The sequence below is a fragment of the Poecilia latipinna genome, unplaced genomic scaffold (assembly GCF_001443285.1).
Source record: "Poecilia latipinna isolate Pla-1442-1.1 unplaced genomic scaffold, P_latipinna-1.0 Scaffold117, whole genome shotgun sequence".
NCBI classification, from domain to species: Eukaryota; Metazoa; Chordata; class Actinopteri; order Cyprinodontiformes; family Poeciliidae; genus Poecilia; species Poecilia latipinna.
Genome location: NW_015112733.1, coordinates 85,534 through 100,185, shown reverse-complemented (window position 1 = coordinate 100,185; position 14,652 = coordinate 85,534). Strand labels below are relative to the sequence as shown.

Sequence of the window (14,652 nt, the reverse complement as noted above, 5' to 3'; positions counted from 1 at the left end):
GTCTCGCCTCTCTGCAGCGTGTCGTAAGAAGCTGCTGAATTTTCGATGAGAATAAATAATTTCCCCCTAATCCTCTCAGCCATGCATAACAGCTTGTTATCTTCAGCATATTTCTCTCACTCTTGCTTTTTTCTTTTTTTAATAAACGATGCTCATGCTTTTCTAAAAATCGTCTAAAAAGTCTGAAGTGAGCTGCCTCTCATCTATATGAGGTTTATCTTCAAAAAGGTGTTGTATTTTTTACTTAAAATACAGAACAGACTGTTTCCCATAGCAGTTTAACATAACCTTTTAAAAAAGCTCACATACAGGACAGAATAAAATTGGAAATTAAAAGTGTTAACTTGCTAAAGCTCAAAATGTTTCTGGATCACTGCACATGTTCTTTGAATGTTCACTCAGTTTTTTTTATGATTTCAAGGTTTACTTTCCTATATGAATGGGTGTTGCTGGTCCTCATGTTTTGTCCATTGCAGCTTATTGTATTTTATTTTTTATTTTTTTAATGAAATTAGACCAAGAAGTACTTGAAGCAAGTCATGAACGTCTCAGAAACAAAAGCGATTTTGAGATGTAAATCTAAATCGCATCGATAAATGCTACATGTACTTATTTAAGAAAAAAACTTGGTAAACCAATTTATTCAATGCCCTTCTCTTTTCCTCTCCAAGGTTGCGTGGTGACGGTGACGGGCCGGCTCACGTTCGTCAGCAACAGGTCCATGGAAATAGAAGTGCTGGTGGATGCCGATTCGCTGGTGGAGACGCAGACAGGAAAATATCGTGCTGTCTCAGCCTTCTTCACCTTCATCTCGCTTGACAAGGAAAATAAACCGCTAAATGTCCCGCCTCTAAAGGTTGGTACTAAGCTTTTTTTTTTTTTCTGCATTTCAAACCATCATTAAAAAAAAAACTAAAGTCACAGTATCATGTTTCAGTGGTCTGGCTCAAAATAAAAGACAAAAGAGGTTTTATTTTGATTTTGTAGTCTACTAGATTTTACTGGGGAAAAAGATAAATTCACCATAAATTTCTAGTAACACATCATCATTTAAATGTGTGATTTCTGTCTTGTTCATTTTGCATGCCGATTGCTTCACTCTGATTGCGACAAGGTTACTATTGAAGACTGTGGAGCGTACAAACACCTCCAATCTAACCTTTTCCTTTCCTAACTTAGCATTTAAATATGTTTGCTGTACATATTGCACTTCGCAAGAAATGAAAAGAGTTATTCTTTCTTCTAGAACTACAAGAAAACAATGAATTGTTTTCCTTTTCTTTTAGCTTTTTCTTGAAACATTTACCTGGACAGAACTTGTTCCTTCTGTGCTTTCAGACAGCTAGCATGTTATAGGTCAAAAATTTTAAATGTGCATGATTCCAAGTCTGAAGTGGTAGAGCCATTTTGACGAGGTGCTGGGAGTTCTGCTCTTCAGTTTCATTAGAAGTGTTAAATCTCGTGGCCAAGAGGAACTTTGTTCTTGTTTTTCCCACGTCAGGTAAAATAACACATTTCTCTTGCAGAATGAACACAGGCCTGTTGGGAAGACTAGACAAGAAAAAGCAGAACCCAAATCCAATAAGTTTTATTTCAGTCAATTTGGATCAAGTCTTAATCTGCTTTATTTTTATGCACAGCGCATTTTCTCACCTTTCTTGTGACATTCAAACAGTTTCTTGTGTTCTATTTCCTGCCCATCTCCACATGTTCAGGGCATTACTCAGTGACTTTATTTAAGAACATTTTGTTTTCTATATCTAACTTGGCTTCGGGGTGATCCAAAGTAGGTAACCATCCACTGACCTGTGCGGGATATGTTAGCCAAAACTTCCCTCAACCCCAGACCAGCCTTCGGGCTGCAGAGCAGCTGTCGTGCAGGGATTCCTCTGTCAGGGAGAACAGGACAGTGAGAACCGCAGGTCAAGAGATCCAGTCTGGGTCACTGAGAGGTCAAAAAAGATGATCCAGGCCTCAAAGTAAGGCCCTCTGATTATTTTGGTTAGTCTCACTCAAATTAGGCTTTTTTTAAACTTCAGCAATAGGTCAAGAAAACCTTTCATTAAAAGTTATGCCTTAAATCACATTAAATATTGTTCCGAATGTTTATTTCAAGCTATAGAAATTTCCCTTTAGGCAGTAATAGTTTTCTCATTTGTTGCTAATACTAGCTAACTGACTGATCACTTATTTGGAGCCTGATTGATGTTTCATTAGATACAAGACTGGTCTGTTATTTAGGAGATTGATATTTATTGAGACTTTTTAAATTACCGGTACTTTGATACATTTAAGCATAAGCTATTAACCGACTGAAGTGAAGGAAAGAGTTTTTAGTCATTACCCTGATCTGATTTCTGAGAATTAAAGGCCATTATTCCTGAAAACAGTCCTTATTGTCAGTGACTGTCTGACTCAGCAGTTCTGGGGAGTAAAAGCAGAGGTTAACGTGTGGACATGAAAGAGATGGATGCTGTTTGCCCTGGCTATGTGCTGCATGGTGATCCTAACCCTGTTTATTATGCAAACATTATGCACACGAGCCATCTGCTTTGACCCGATGTATTTGAATTATTTCCTGGCGCCACTCACCCGCCCTGACTCTCTCTATGATGATCCTTTGAAATCCCGTCCAACTCTTCAGAAAGATGTGAATTCATCCTGTCGGCGTGTGATATTTAAACAAGAGAGGGGCCCTTGAGATCCTGTTCCAAAAAATAAACAAAGGGTTCAATGGATTGCAATTAATTTTAAATGTAATATTTATTTTACTGTAAATGCGTAGAAATGTCGTCGTGATTCATAATTTCATAATTCAATAATTACTGTTTTTATGTTCGGTTTGGTTGCAAATTTCCCCTTTTTAGTTTAATTTGTTTCAGGTTTGCCCAATGCTATTGGATTAGATCGTTCCTTGCGATGTAGTGATGATGCTTCTCTCTTTGCTTTGCAAGCCCAGAAAAAGCTGATGACAGCGACATGAGCTGAGTAAGCAGCTTCAGAGAAATTTGAAAGTCCAGCAGTAGGTCATTATTCTCTCAAGTGAACACTTGAACCACATTTACAAAGTTAGTGCCTGAGCTCATCATTAAACTTTAAGTACGTGTGGCTCGCTACAGAAGCCAAAGAGACGCATTAATAAATGAAGCCAGAGCAGCAAAAATGGTACCAGGCTGAAAGTGAAGAGTGAAGCAGATTTCTACCTCAGAATCCATTGTCTCTTCTTGAACAAAAATTTGGTCTCTGTAAAATCTCCAAAAAAATCTTTAAGCTTGAAATTGTAATTTTAAATGCGAGCACAATCAAAGATTTTCTAAAAGAAAGACAAACTTAGCAGTGTCAATATCTGTTTTTATCTCAGATTGGTTGTCTCATAAATTCTGCATTGAGTCTTTGGCTATAGGCATCCAGTAGAATTTGAAGGTGGACAGCTATTTTTAAAAGGTTTATTTCTTCCTGCTACTTCTTTTAGTTTTCACTTGTGTCCTGACTTGAAGCTCATGATAGTTAGATATATTTGTAAGATATAATCTGCTTGAAATTAAGTGACATTCTACGCTCTGGTATTGGCCAAGATGATGATCATAAATTACTTTGCAGCCGGACCTTCTTGTTCTTACCGCTTTATGCCATGCATTCACCTCTCTATCACTTTTACACTGCATGCGTCTCTGCTCCGCTCTGCACTTCACCGTAATTTAAAGCATGGACATTGTTCTTTAAATTCCACTTGGAAACTGCTAGCAGACTTCCAAGTCAAAGTCAACAGTTTCAGTGATTTTATTGAAAGTTAGCAGAGTGTCTCACTGGATCATATCATTCCAACGGACAAGGTTCCCTTCAAGTTTGACCATTTCTAAGTAAATGATATACTTAGAAATGGTATATCATTTACTTATGATATACCATTGGTAACAACCCAATCCTTGGGTTGTTACTTTGCCTGAATCCTGATTCCCAAGGCAAAGTGGTTTTGAGCATACAGATTGTTTCTGGTAGATCAGGAGAAATCTTCCCTTTCTGCTTTTTTTTGTTAGAAAACAAATTTTCTCTTTAAAACAATTGCCAGTCACTTTCAGCTGTTTTGTAAGCTTCATTACCATCAATTGTAGGTACTGTTTTTTGTTTTATATGAATACTAAGGTACTTTTTGTTTCAGGAAAGTATTTTGAAATGACTTATGTGCTTTAAAATACACGGAAAGGCCAATTTTGATTGACTTATGTTTTATGCTTTAAAGATTTCTATATCTTCCATCTCAAAACCATCATACTTGCCCTTTATAAAGAAAAAACGACGTGCTTAACTACGAGACATCCTTCTCTGGTGATGCATCAGCTAGATAGTAATGATCATCAAACATGTGTCTCCTGCGGGTTGGCCTTTTCAAAAGCTCCGATGTTTCTTCCTATTTCCATTTCACAAAACCAGCCCTTTAGTTCGGCCATTGTCTGCCTCCCCCTCTGTGCATTCATTACCAGGTTTTCCATCTCAAACAGGCAGCTCGCTGCTTGGATTTCAATACTTGAAGATTTCAGTAATAATGTGAGCCTTTGTAAATTTTAATAGAAATAGTCATTCTAAGGAAAACGCAATGTTGTTTTAAAAAAGTCTATTCGACGCTAAAAAAGGAGAACTAATTGGATCCCTTACTGCTGATGTAACATGCCAGCTTAACAAGAAGAAGAAGAATAGAGAGAAATTTGCACAATGATGCATACATTGTAGATATGTACCTCGAGTAAAAGGAAGCTGCCTTAGCAAGTGCAGATCTGTACGTGTGAGCCTTGGCTTCATGTGAACAGATCACTGAGCACAAATGAGCGAGAGGAACGCCGAAGCTCACTCTGTGCTATTTCCAGCTTTCTATTTACTGTGGGCTTTAACATGGCATGAGGTTGACTCGAAACGAGGGAGCGTGCGTTCAGTTTCCATCAGTAAGAGCAAACTATTCACATGTCTGGATCGCCAATGTCAACCTGTCAACCTCATTAACGTCAGTGTTTCCTGTAAGAGAGATGATATCATCCACAAGATCTGAAAATGCAGTAAAGACAGTCATTTGGATAAAACTGAATGAATTTCACCTCGGACTACTTTAATGTTGTGAAAATGGTCACCTAATAACTTCTGTAAGGGATCAATAGAAAACACTAAAAAGAAAAAAAATTGTACTTTCAAAAAAGTACTTTTTCTAATCCATTTGGCATGCCATTAAGGACAATGGCTTTTCCTGTTTTTGTGCAAAAGAATAGGAGAAAAGCCTTCCAGAACTTCCTCCTCACTTAAAGCTTTTCTGCATGGTTGGTTGAGCTGAGTGTTTTATAGCCAGAAGCTGGTTAGCACAGGAGCTGGGCGGTTCTTAAATAGTGATCCTTGGATTTTATTCGGTTGTCCAGTCGACCATTAAAAACAGACAAAATGCTTCTGATGACTCGACGCTGTGCTGTTGGAACAAAGTGAGGCAACTTGGCTGTCCTGCAACAAAAAACTAAGAAATAAGTGTTTTTTATTCAAAATGTAATTTAGATCTTACAAAAAAGATTTTCCAAACTTTTATACCAATCTTAACTGTGCTCCAACATTTTTGTGTGCTACAGTTTAATAAATATAATGAAGCTGCTTAGCTGATCCAGCTTTATGTCCCATTTAGAAGCAGTTACTGTCAGATGGCTGTCTGAAGACGACAGAGGTTGATCTGCCAGCCCTGCTATTAGAGCTAAACGGTCTCCTGCCCGCAACTCAACTAATCCCAACATCGTTGTTTCTTATTATTCAGTACTTGCATGTTAAAGGACTATAGTGTTTATAAGACCTGAATCTGTCATCAGGCTCTTTGTTTTCTCTTCAGTTTGTGATCATTATCTTACCGAATGATGTACATGTTTAAAATGAGCTTTTTATGCTGGCACCAATCACTTTTTGGTTCATTGCGTCTGCATTAATGAATAATGGCCTGATACAACTTTACTTTTCCACCGTTATACAACTGCAGTGATTGGCCTGAATCCATTTACCTTGAATTCTGGTTGACTGATTAATTGTTAAGCCAATTAATTTAGTGGAGCGATTTAAACCAACTTCCTTACTGAACTTCGATTTTCAAATTGATTTTTCTTGTTTCCACTTAGCACTTTGATACTTTAAAACATTAATATACAGTATTTAGGATGACTGTGGGATAACACGCTATTAATTACCCTTAAATATTAAAAGCTGCCATATGGATTTTGTTTCTTGGGGCTATGACACCTGATAGTTTCCCTGCTATTATTATAGTGATTGATTGTTAATCTGTAAACTGATACCTGGCTGCTTAGAAAGTCTGGATTGAGTTTCATTGATAAGCTTATGGTGTTACACTGAAGGAGAGGACATGTTTGTTTGCTAAAGGTCAGAGTAAGGGGCTCTTGAAGTCAGTTTAAATGTGTTGCTGCTGATTCAGACCAGTGGTAACATTGATGCAAGTTAAATTGAAATGTGTTGGAGTACTGTTTAATGCCTAGTTCAAATGATTTTTATGCCATTTTTTTGTCCCTATTTTCCATTTCAAACAATCTTAGCATGCCTTGATTATTGGAAGACATTTAAGAGCGTCTTAAGAGATATTCCTGCCATGTGTGGTGTACACATGGCAAAATTTGTGAAAAAAAAATGTTGAAAAGGTTAAGTTGTCTTTTTGGGTTACTGCCTTTTTGCTATTGCCATAGCTCAAGTGGAACTGTGTTTGAGGAGTGGTGAGAAGTGGCCTGCCACCACCGTAATTATTTAGGTATACAATTATCTGCGCTCCCCTTTTAACTCTGAAGCCTTTCTATTGTTTGGGAGTCTGTTGTGCAAAGCTGTGAAGCACTTTGCATAACATTTTCCTCTTATTTATTTTTAGTTTTACAGGACAAAGACAGCACAGGCAAAATGAATTTGAGAGTTTTCAAAGCTTCGAATTTGTATAGCAGCAGCAAATTGTTTTGTTGCGCTGGAATAAAAAAAAAAAAAAAAAAAAAAAAAAAAAAAAAAAATTAAAAGGAACAAAACCAAAACATTTCTCTGAATGTATTTATCTCAAAAGCATGTTTTCTCAGCACAAATGGAGGGAGGTTTTCCTCTTCTGTTACTGCATGTATGAATTTTCCAGTTGCTTGGTGTTGCTTTCCACTTAGTCTTACCTCTTTCAAAGATCTCTTTGCTGAATCAACTTCATAAAAGCCACAAATTTCCCTCTTTCAGTAACAACTCTCTCTTCCTCTCTCTCTCTCTCTCTCTCTCTCTCTCTGTCTCTCTCTCTTTCTTTAACAAGCTCACATAAAAATTCAAATTGAAAAGGGCTAAAACCTGGGTGGATATCACCGGGTCTTCATTTCCTGCCGTGTCCTATAAAAGGATTGAATAATGTGGGGAGGTCACACATAATGAGATTCAGCTTCTGTTTTATCTCTCTATTAGTGCATTATCTGACGTTAATTTTGAATGATTTGCACAGAAAAAAAAACATTTCCCTTTCAAGACTTTGATCAGCTTCATTTCACTCTAGAGCTCCACTCGTTTTTCTTTCCTCTCCATCCTCCATATTCTTTATTAGTCCAATCATTAGATTTCTGTCCTCTTGGGCAAAATATAACCAACCCTGAAAGCTAGAAAAACAAGTGTCAGACCATCCCTGCTAAAATTTTTATATCACTGAGGCGGTTTTTGAGCCAGTTGTGTTCTATAAATAGCCTGATCGAAAAGCCTGCCTCTGCTATTTTTAACTGCAGGTGCTTTCCCCCCCTCATTCTCAAATCCTTAGTGTCTCTCCAGTGAACTCGCCGTGGTTACTATCTTTAGATTTTCCTTTTATAGCTCAACACTGGGGGGGCGCGGTGAGGGACTGTACAAGAGTGGGTGTGTGGAGGGGAAGGGTGGGGCGGGGGGATGTGGTAATGTGCGTGCACTGCTGGTAGCGCCGAAGTGGGGCATGAGGACAGCGTGAGCACGAAGGGCTTCAGGGGACTGTCTTCGCAGCGGTACCCTTGAAAAGTACTGAAACGATGTATGCGCTTTGCCAGTCCGGTTTGGAAATAAATGAAAATGTCTTCAAGCACCTTAGACCTGAGCAATTTTTTTATTCTCTCATGGATTTGAAAGGTTCTGTTAAAGCGAAAGGGTCAGTATTTCCTCTGCAACTGGAACGAGGCTGGCTGCCGACATCTAATGAATAAATTAAGCGCATTCATCCCTTTTGAGCTGGCAACAGATTTATCTCTTTTCCCCTCTTTTATCCGTTTATCTTTGATTTTCTTTGGTCATCTGTCCTTCCCGACTCTCTTCAGATTCCCCACCTCCCTCTCGTTCTCCTTCCATCCTCTCTTTACTCCTCTTTTTTGTTGTCCTCTTCATCCTTCCTTCCCATCTTCCTCGTTCTTCATTGGCAGAGATTCAGCTAGCCTCCTCTGACACAAAAACAAGCCCAGTTCTCATGGCAACCTTCTGTGGTCCACATGAAACGATGCACATTTACTTCTAGATGCCCACCATTGAAAACGGCCACACGTGGGTTAACGGGTGCACTCGCACCAGAAACTCCAGTAATCCAAAGCACGGCACATAGACCACGGAGCTGTTTGTTCTCACTGAAGCAAAGCTCATGAGTCTGGAGTGGATGATTAATTATGCATATAAGGTTTTCAACATACCTTATTCATGAATTTGCAAAGATGCTTAAATATTCATGACAGATCTAAAGAAAATCCAGTCTAAAGTGTTTAAAATTTGGCCGCTATTTTCATAAGCAAACCGTTTTGTGATGATACACAGTTTTAGTGCAGACACCCAAAGTGTGTTACATCTTTAAGTAGGACACTGTTTGTTGTAGAGAGGAGGATAAGAACCATGCATGGGGAGAACATGCGAACCCAATGCAGAAAAAAAAAAACCCAGGCTGGGATTTGAACCCATGACTTTGTTGCTGCAAGGCAATAATTCCACCATGCAACCCTTTCAGTCGGTTTGTTTACTGTCAAACATTTCTCATATTATTCAAAAGCAGTGTTTTGGTAAGGAATGCAGCTAGAGATGTGTTTCCTTTCAGTAACGGTACAAAGGTAGTAGATCCACAGGTGGTTAATGAATTGTGAATTTCCACAGCTGGATTTCACACACACACACACACAAACGGGGCTTCAAAAAGGAGCACTTGGAAAGCTCTTCAAGTGTTAATGTGTGTATTTGGGCCAATGACGTCACATGAAGCGGTAAGACTCGGCACTCGGTGGCGAGAATCAACGGTAAGCTGTGAGCTTCAGCAGTAGGCTCCGTGGTTCAAGGTGATCAGCCCAGTAAACACCCTGCAGACAGATTTGGGCCCAAATTCTGAAGCCTTTCAGAGACTTACTGAGGAACAAAACTCCAAACAACAAAAAAAGGAGAATATGATGAAGACAGAGCAAGAAATCAATTATTTGTCAGTCTCTTGATTCCCAAACCCTGATGGATTCTTCTTTAAGATCATCCAATTGGTTTATTTGAAACATAAAATCATAACATTGCTAATGCTAAAACAATACCTTAAATTCATGTGACATATATTGATTATTTTTGAGAACAAAGTTCAGAGTGCCTACCTGTTCTCATGACAATTGATTAAATATGTGTCTTTTAAGCTAGAGAAATTTAGAAAAATTTGGACGTCTTTTGTAAAAATATTACAAAGGGGCGCGAGTGCGACAGTAGTGTTTGACTGGTACAGAGCGACTGCGTTCCCTCTGGTATTTTCTATGGTGTTTTGTAAAAATAATCAAAAAGTGAGTGAATGAAAAAAAATGAATGGAAGAATTTTATGCTTTTGAATGTGTAATTTTTTTTTATTTTATTCATAACTTACCTTGAGACAGCAACTGTTTCTGCTAACACGGCGATGCTGCGGCAGTGCATACAGTTGTGGCATACAGAAAGGATGAAAACGCTTAACTGGATAACTTTTTTCTCTCAGGCTGCAAGGCGGTGTAGCTTCACTGGTGTGAACTGTTCTGTGGTGCGGGTTGCGACATGGTGGGGCTGACTGCCACAGCGAGCCACTTTCAGCTGTTCTGCAGCTCCCAGTGGAGCATTTAATTATTACAGGAACAATTTGCACAAAATAATCACAGCGGGTCTATGATTAGAAAATCAAACTTTTCCTCCCTACCCCGATTCTCCTCTCGAATGGATTGCATGCACTTGTTAATAAAGAGCAAGCCGTTTTATGGACAAAACTCAAAGCAGATCAGTGGCAATGAATGCCATCTCTTCATCTGATTCAGTAAAGAAGGAACATGCCAAAAAGGAATACATTAATAAATTATAAAACACCCCTTTCAAAAATGATTCAAAAATACAGTGTGTGCTTATAAAGGGTGAAGTAAACTATATTAAATGTAAACCGTGCATTTGACCATCTTTGCTCCAAAGCTACAATTGAAGCTCTGATGAGGACCAGATTAGGTGACCAACACTCCGGATGGCAGCTTCACCTTAAAAAGAAAAAAACAAAACAAAACACACACATTAAACAAGGCAACAAGCAGTGATAAAAGGGCTAATCAGTCCACTGGTGTGCAGTCGCCATGGCAACTTGATCGGATCATGTTAAAAACACAGATGTTGGTACTGATGTTGTTTTTCTTTGCTGTTTTTATGCAGTTGCTGTGAAACTTGTTCAATGTTCCTTTAGTTTTGTCTCGTTATAATCTTTGTGTAAAGCTCAGTTGTGACAGACTGATCATTGTAAAGATCGGTTAAAAAATATTCACCCTCACCATTTAGAAGAACAGTTTATTTTACACAAAGTAATCAAGGCTGCTTTAACAATAATACTATTTGTTATCGCTGAAGCTCCTGGTTGTCAAATGATTCTAGGCAAAGATAACACTAAGTCTCTGATGAGGTCTGATACCATTTGTCATGTAAGATCAGCGGCTTTACTGGGAGTCTGTAGGTTTTATCTGTTGTCTATTTCAGCTCTCATCTATGTACAACTTTCTCCAATCTCTCACTCCCGCCGTGTCGTGTCACCAACAATTATCCCAGAACCCAAAATAAGCACAGTCAAGTGCCTTAATGACTATCAGCCATTTGCACTATTCCTCATCATCGCCAAGTGTTTTTAGACTCCTTTTTTTCCATTTCTGTTCCATTTCCCTGTTAATTTGACCAGCATTAGTCTGCATACCAAGTAAACAGCTGAGGCAGTGATTGGCTGTCCACACATGGTTTGAACAGGACCACACCTACAGTTGAAACCACATATTTACAGACAACAGATATGAAGACGTGAACATTTTTTCCTCACTGCCTAAAGTTAAATCAGACAAGACTTCTCGTGTTTTTGGTCAGATAGCAAACCAAGATTTTTTTTCTCTATGCCTTTACACCCATGACCTCTCTCCATTATATAAACACAATCATTCAGTTTTTCCTGATTACCACCAACTTTTTGGCTAATGGAAAGTGATGACAGTCTGTTGGAAGGAGGTTTTTACCACTGACAGAGTGGTTTTCTTGTATTAACCTGAACGGAAACATCTCTAAAACCACATAGATAATAACAGATTCCAGAAAATAACAACATGCTGAGAACTTGGCACACAGAGCGATGATGGTTGAGAGCTTTAAAGGTCTCTGATTACACATCTCAACTGACCTCAGCTTGACCACACAAATCTCCCATCAGGTGGGGGAACGCTGCACAGAGACCGCGTTTCTCTGCAGAAGCACCGTCAGGATTTTCTGACCACTTTCTCTCGGTCAACAATAGAGAGCCTCCTGACCTACTGCTGCACAGTGTGATTCAAAAGCTGCGCTGGTCTACACAAGAAAGACCTGCCGAGAGTAGTAGAGGCAGCAGAGCACATCGGTGGCACACAACTCCCTCTTTTCAGCAACTTTCCACAGTGACTTTCTCCACAGAACAGCCTCTTACATCTCAAGACCAAGTCGGGACGTAATTCACGCCATCATCTGCCATCTGGTAGAAGAATGAAGGCATATTAAAAACATACTAACAGATTGTGAAACAGTTTGTTCCTCCGGGCGGTCAATAGTGAAACTCTGCTTGCCTTCCTCTTTTTAACCTCAGCCTACAAGGTGAAGCATCTCTCTATCATTACATACATAACTAGTTTCTTTTCCTGTTTGCACAATATAATTTTTTTTTTGTCATCGCAAGAAGTGATAAACTCGCTGAATTTATGAACACACTTCAGGTTTGGTTGACAAACTTAGTTACAAACAGAATGAATGGGCTGCGTGTCCAATAGTGTACATTTGCTTAAAATGCTGAACTGTGTTGAAACTCGGTCTTCCCCCCTTTTGGAAACCCAACGAACTGGAATTATGCATTACTTTCAGCTGAATGGCAACAAAGCATAACTGGCTGAGCAATATGTTGATGGTTATATAACTGGTAGACGGCAAACAAACCAAGAACTGCAGCTGCATTCTCCTCAACCTGTTCTTCGACGATACGTTCACGCTGGTGTTTGTTTTCTCGTCACATTGGAGTCATGATCCCCAGTGACTTGAACCTGCTAGGATTTCATGGCACAGTTGTTACCAGTCTGCCAGGTTTGCGCCTCACCCATCAGACTGGTATCTGCTTTAGCGTTTGCAATCTGATTGTGTCCTCACGAAGAAATTGATCTTAGCATAAAAGTTCTGTTTGCAGTTTGTTTTAAGTCACGTGAAGGGATACAGGAAACATGTGGAAGAAGGTCTTCTTTTCCTCCTTCGGCGTGTAAAGCTACTCGATATGTCAAGGCTAGAGCATCCAGTTGATTCCACCAAAGATTCATGCCAGGGGGGCAGAGTAAAACAAAATGTCTTTACTGAAAGGTTTTAGTGAAATCTGTGTGAAATTTTGAAAAGCATGTCTCACTTTCTTTAAAACATTTATATAGTGGATTTAGTTTCATTACAGACAATGAAGCTCCGTGTGTTTAAAGTTGTTGGACAGGTCAAGAGACAGGATCTGAGGGCTTTGTAAGAAGATAGTGGTAATCTTAAAATAGTCATTTCTTATTTACATTTGATCTGTCAGCTTATCCAAATTGCACTGTTTTCCAACTGTATTGCTGTTTAATACGACACTAGAGCCTAGAACCTTATAGATTCGCCTTTAAACACTTTTCAGATGTGTTGATGGCAAATGTCCTCTGCAAACTTTCCGCGTCCGATGCAGAAAGACCACTTCACCGAGATGATGAATGGTGATTGCCAAGCGCAGGGTGGCAAATTAGATCAGAGCTTTCGCGCCTTTGCATAATGTTACAGCGGAGGAAGCATTCCTGTGCAGACTAATGTGAAAGTGACGAATGCGCGTCTTAAAGCAAGTCTTTTGTCCTTGTGCTTTTGTCCTCAGATTGAAGGAGACGATGAGCAGAAACGTTTTGAAGAGGGCAAGTCACGTTACCTCCAGAACAAAGCGAGGAGACTTGCGGAAAAGGAGCGTCAGCAGTGACATTGTGGCTCAGCAGAATCAAAACCCACGCAGTACGCACATGTTACGACGGAGTTAATGCCTCTCTGTTACTGTAGCCTGTTAAACCGCATTCTGTGACCCCATTTTGCAGCAGCGCTACTCACCAAAGTGTTCCCGTATACATGTGTGCAATATCAATGTCAAAGTAATAGTACTTTTTTTTTAAGTTTAGGGAGAGTTTTATGACTGCACTGTATGTAAAATCTATTTATTATTACTGTTTGTATTAACTGACAGTGGGATTGTAGAAATGCTATATCGTTTTGCAGGATCTCTAACTATACGCATTTGGCTTTGATGTCAGCCCAAAGTAATACTGAGAGTGGAAGAGAAATGATGAATAAGTGAGTGAATAAAAAAACCAAACAAAAAAGAGCCAAGCGTGAGTCGGGGGCTCTCGCAGTGTGTCCTTGCTTGTTTGATGATAATTATGTCATTGTCTTAGGCATGTCTTGGCAGAGAGGGCACATGCCAGCCATCTTTTCAGCACTGTGTCTTTCACGGAGAGTTCATCGGAGCTCAGGGGTTTTGACTCATCCAGCATCTCTTCCCCCACCTTCGTCTTCTTCCTCCTCTGCCTCCTCCTTCTCCTCCTCCTCCGCATGTCTGTCACACTCTGACTTCAGCCCGTGTCATGCTCGCATCCGTCTCCATCTCCTCGCAACGTCGCCTTCTTGCTCATTTACTCTATTTATCCTTAAGGCTCTTCTTCTATCCCATCATCTGCCCGCCTCACTCTCAGTTTGCACAGATGAGAGGTGAAGATTGCTTTCGGCCTTATAAGAAACAGAAAGTATTATTATTATATTGCTATATGCAGAAGGTAAGATCGGGACAATGAATTATTCAAGAGAAGAGTCCATGTCCATGTGACTGTGTCAAAACTGAATTATCTTTCCAGTGAGAGGACCACATATAGTCTCCATTAAAAGAAAGAATACCCTCTTTCTATTCTAAGGCTAATGTGTGAACACATATGTTTCTCAAAAAATTATATCAAATTTGGATTGTGGAAACCACCCTCATTAAATATTCAACAACAATGAAGGCAAAATGGAAAAGCTGTTGTGCAAAACCATTTACACCCCAAATTTCAATTGGTTGTAGAACCAGGAAGTCATCTGCTCTTACTTTTTCAGTTTCTGTAAATACTTAGAACA

The 14,652-nt window shown here is 39.3% G+C and overlaps 1 protein-coding gene across 5 annotated transcripts in view; it reads left to right on the top strand.

The window, feature by feature from the left end:
* acot7 (acyl-CoA thioesterase 7) overlaps window positions 1–13,867 on the top strand; it is a 57,116-nt gene extending 43,249 nt beyond the window's left edge. For all 5 annotated transcript variants that reach the window (XM_015028176.1, XM_015028174.1, XM_015028175.1 and 2 more), the window contains 2 exons: window positions 672–856; window positions 13,373–13,867. In XM_015028176.1, coding sequence (XP_014883662.1) covers window positions 672–856; window positions 13,373–13,471 — 284 coding nt within the window. In that variant the 3' untranslated portion in view covers window positions 13,472–13,867. The remainder of the gene's footprint in view (window positions 1–671; window positions 857–13,372) is intronic.
* The last annotated feature ends 785 nt before the right edge of the window (window positions 13,868–14,652 follow it).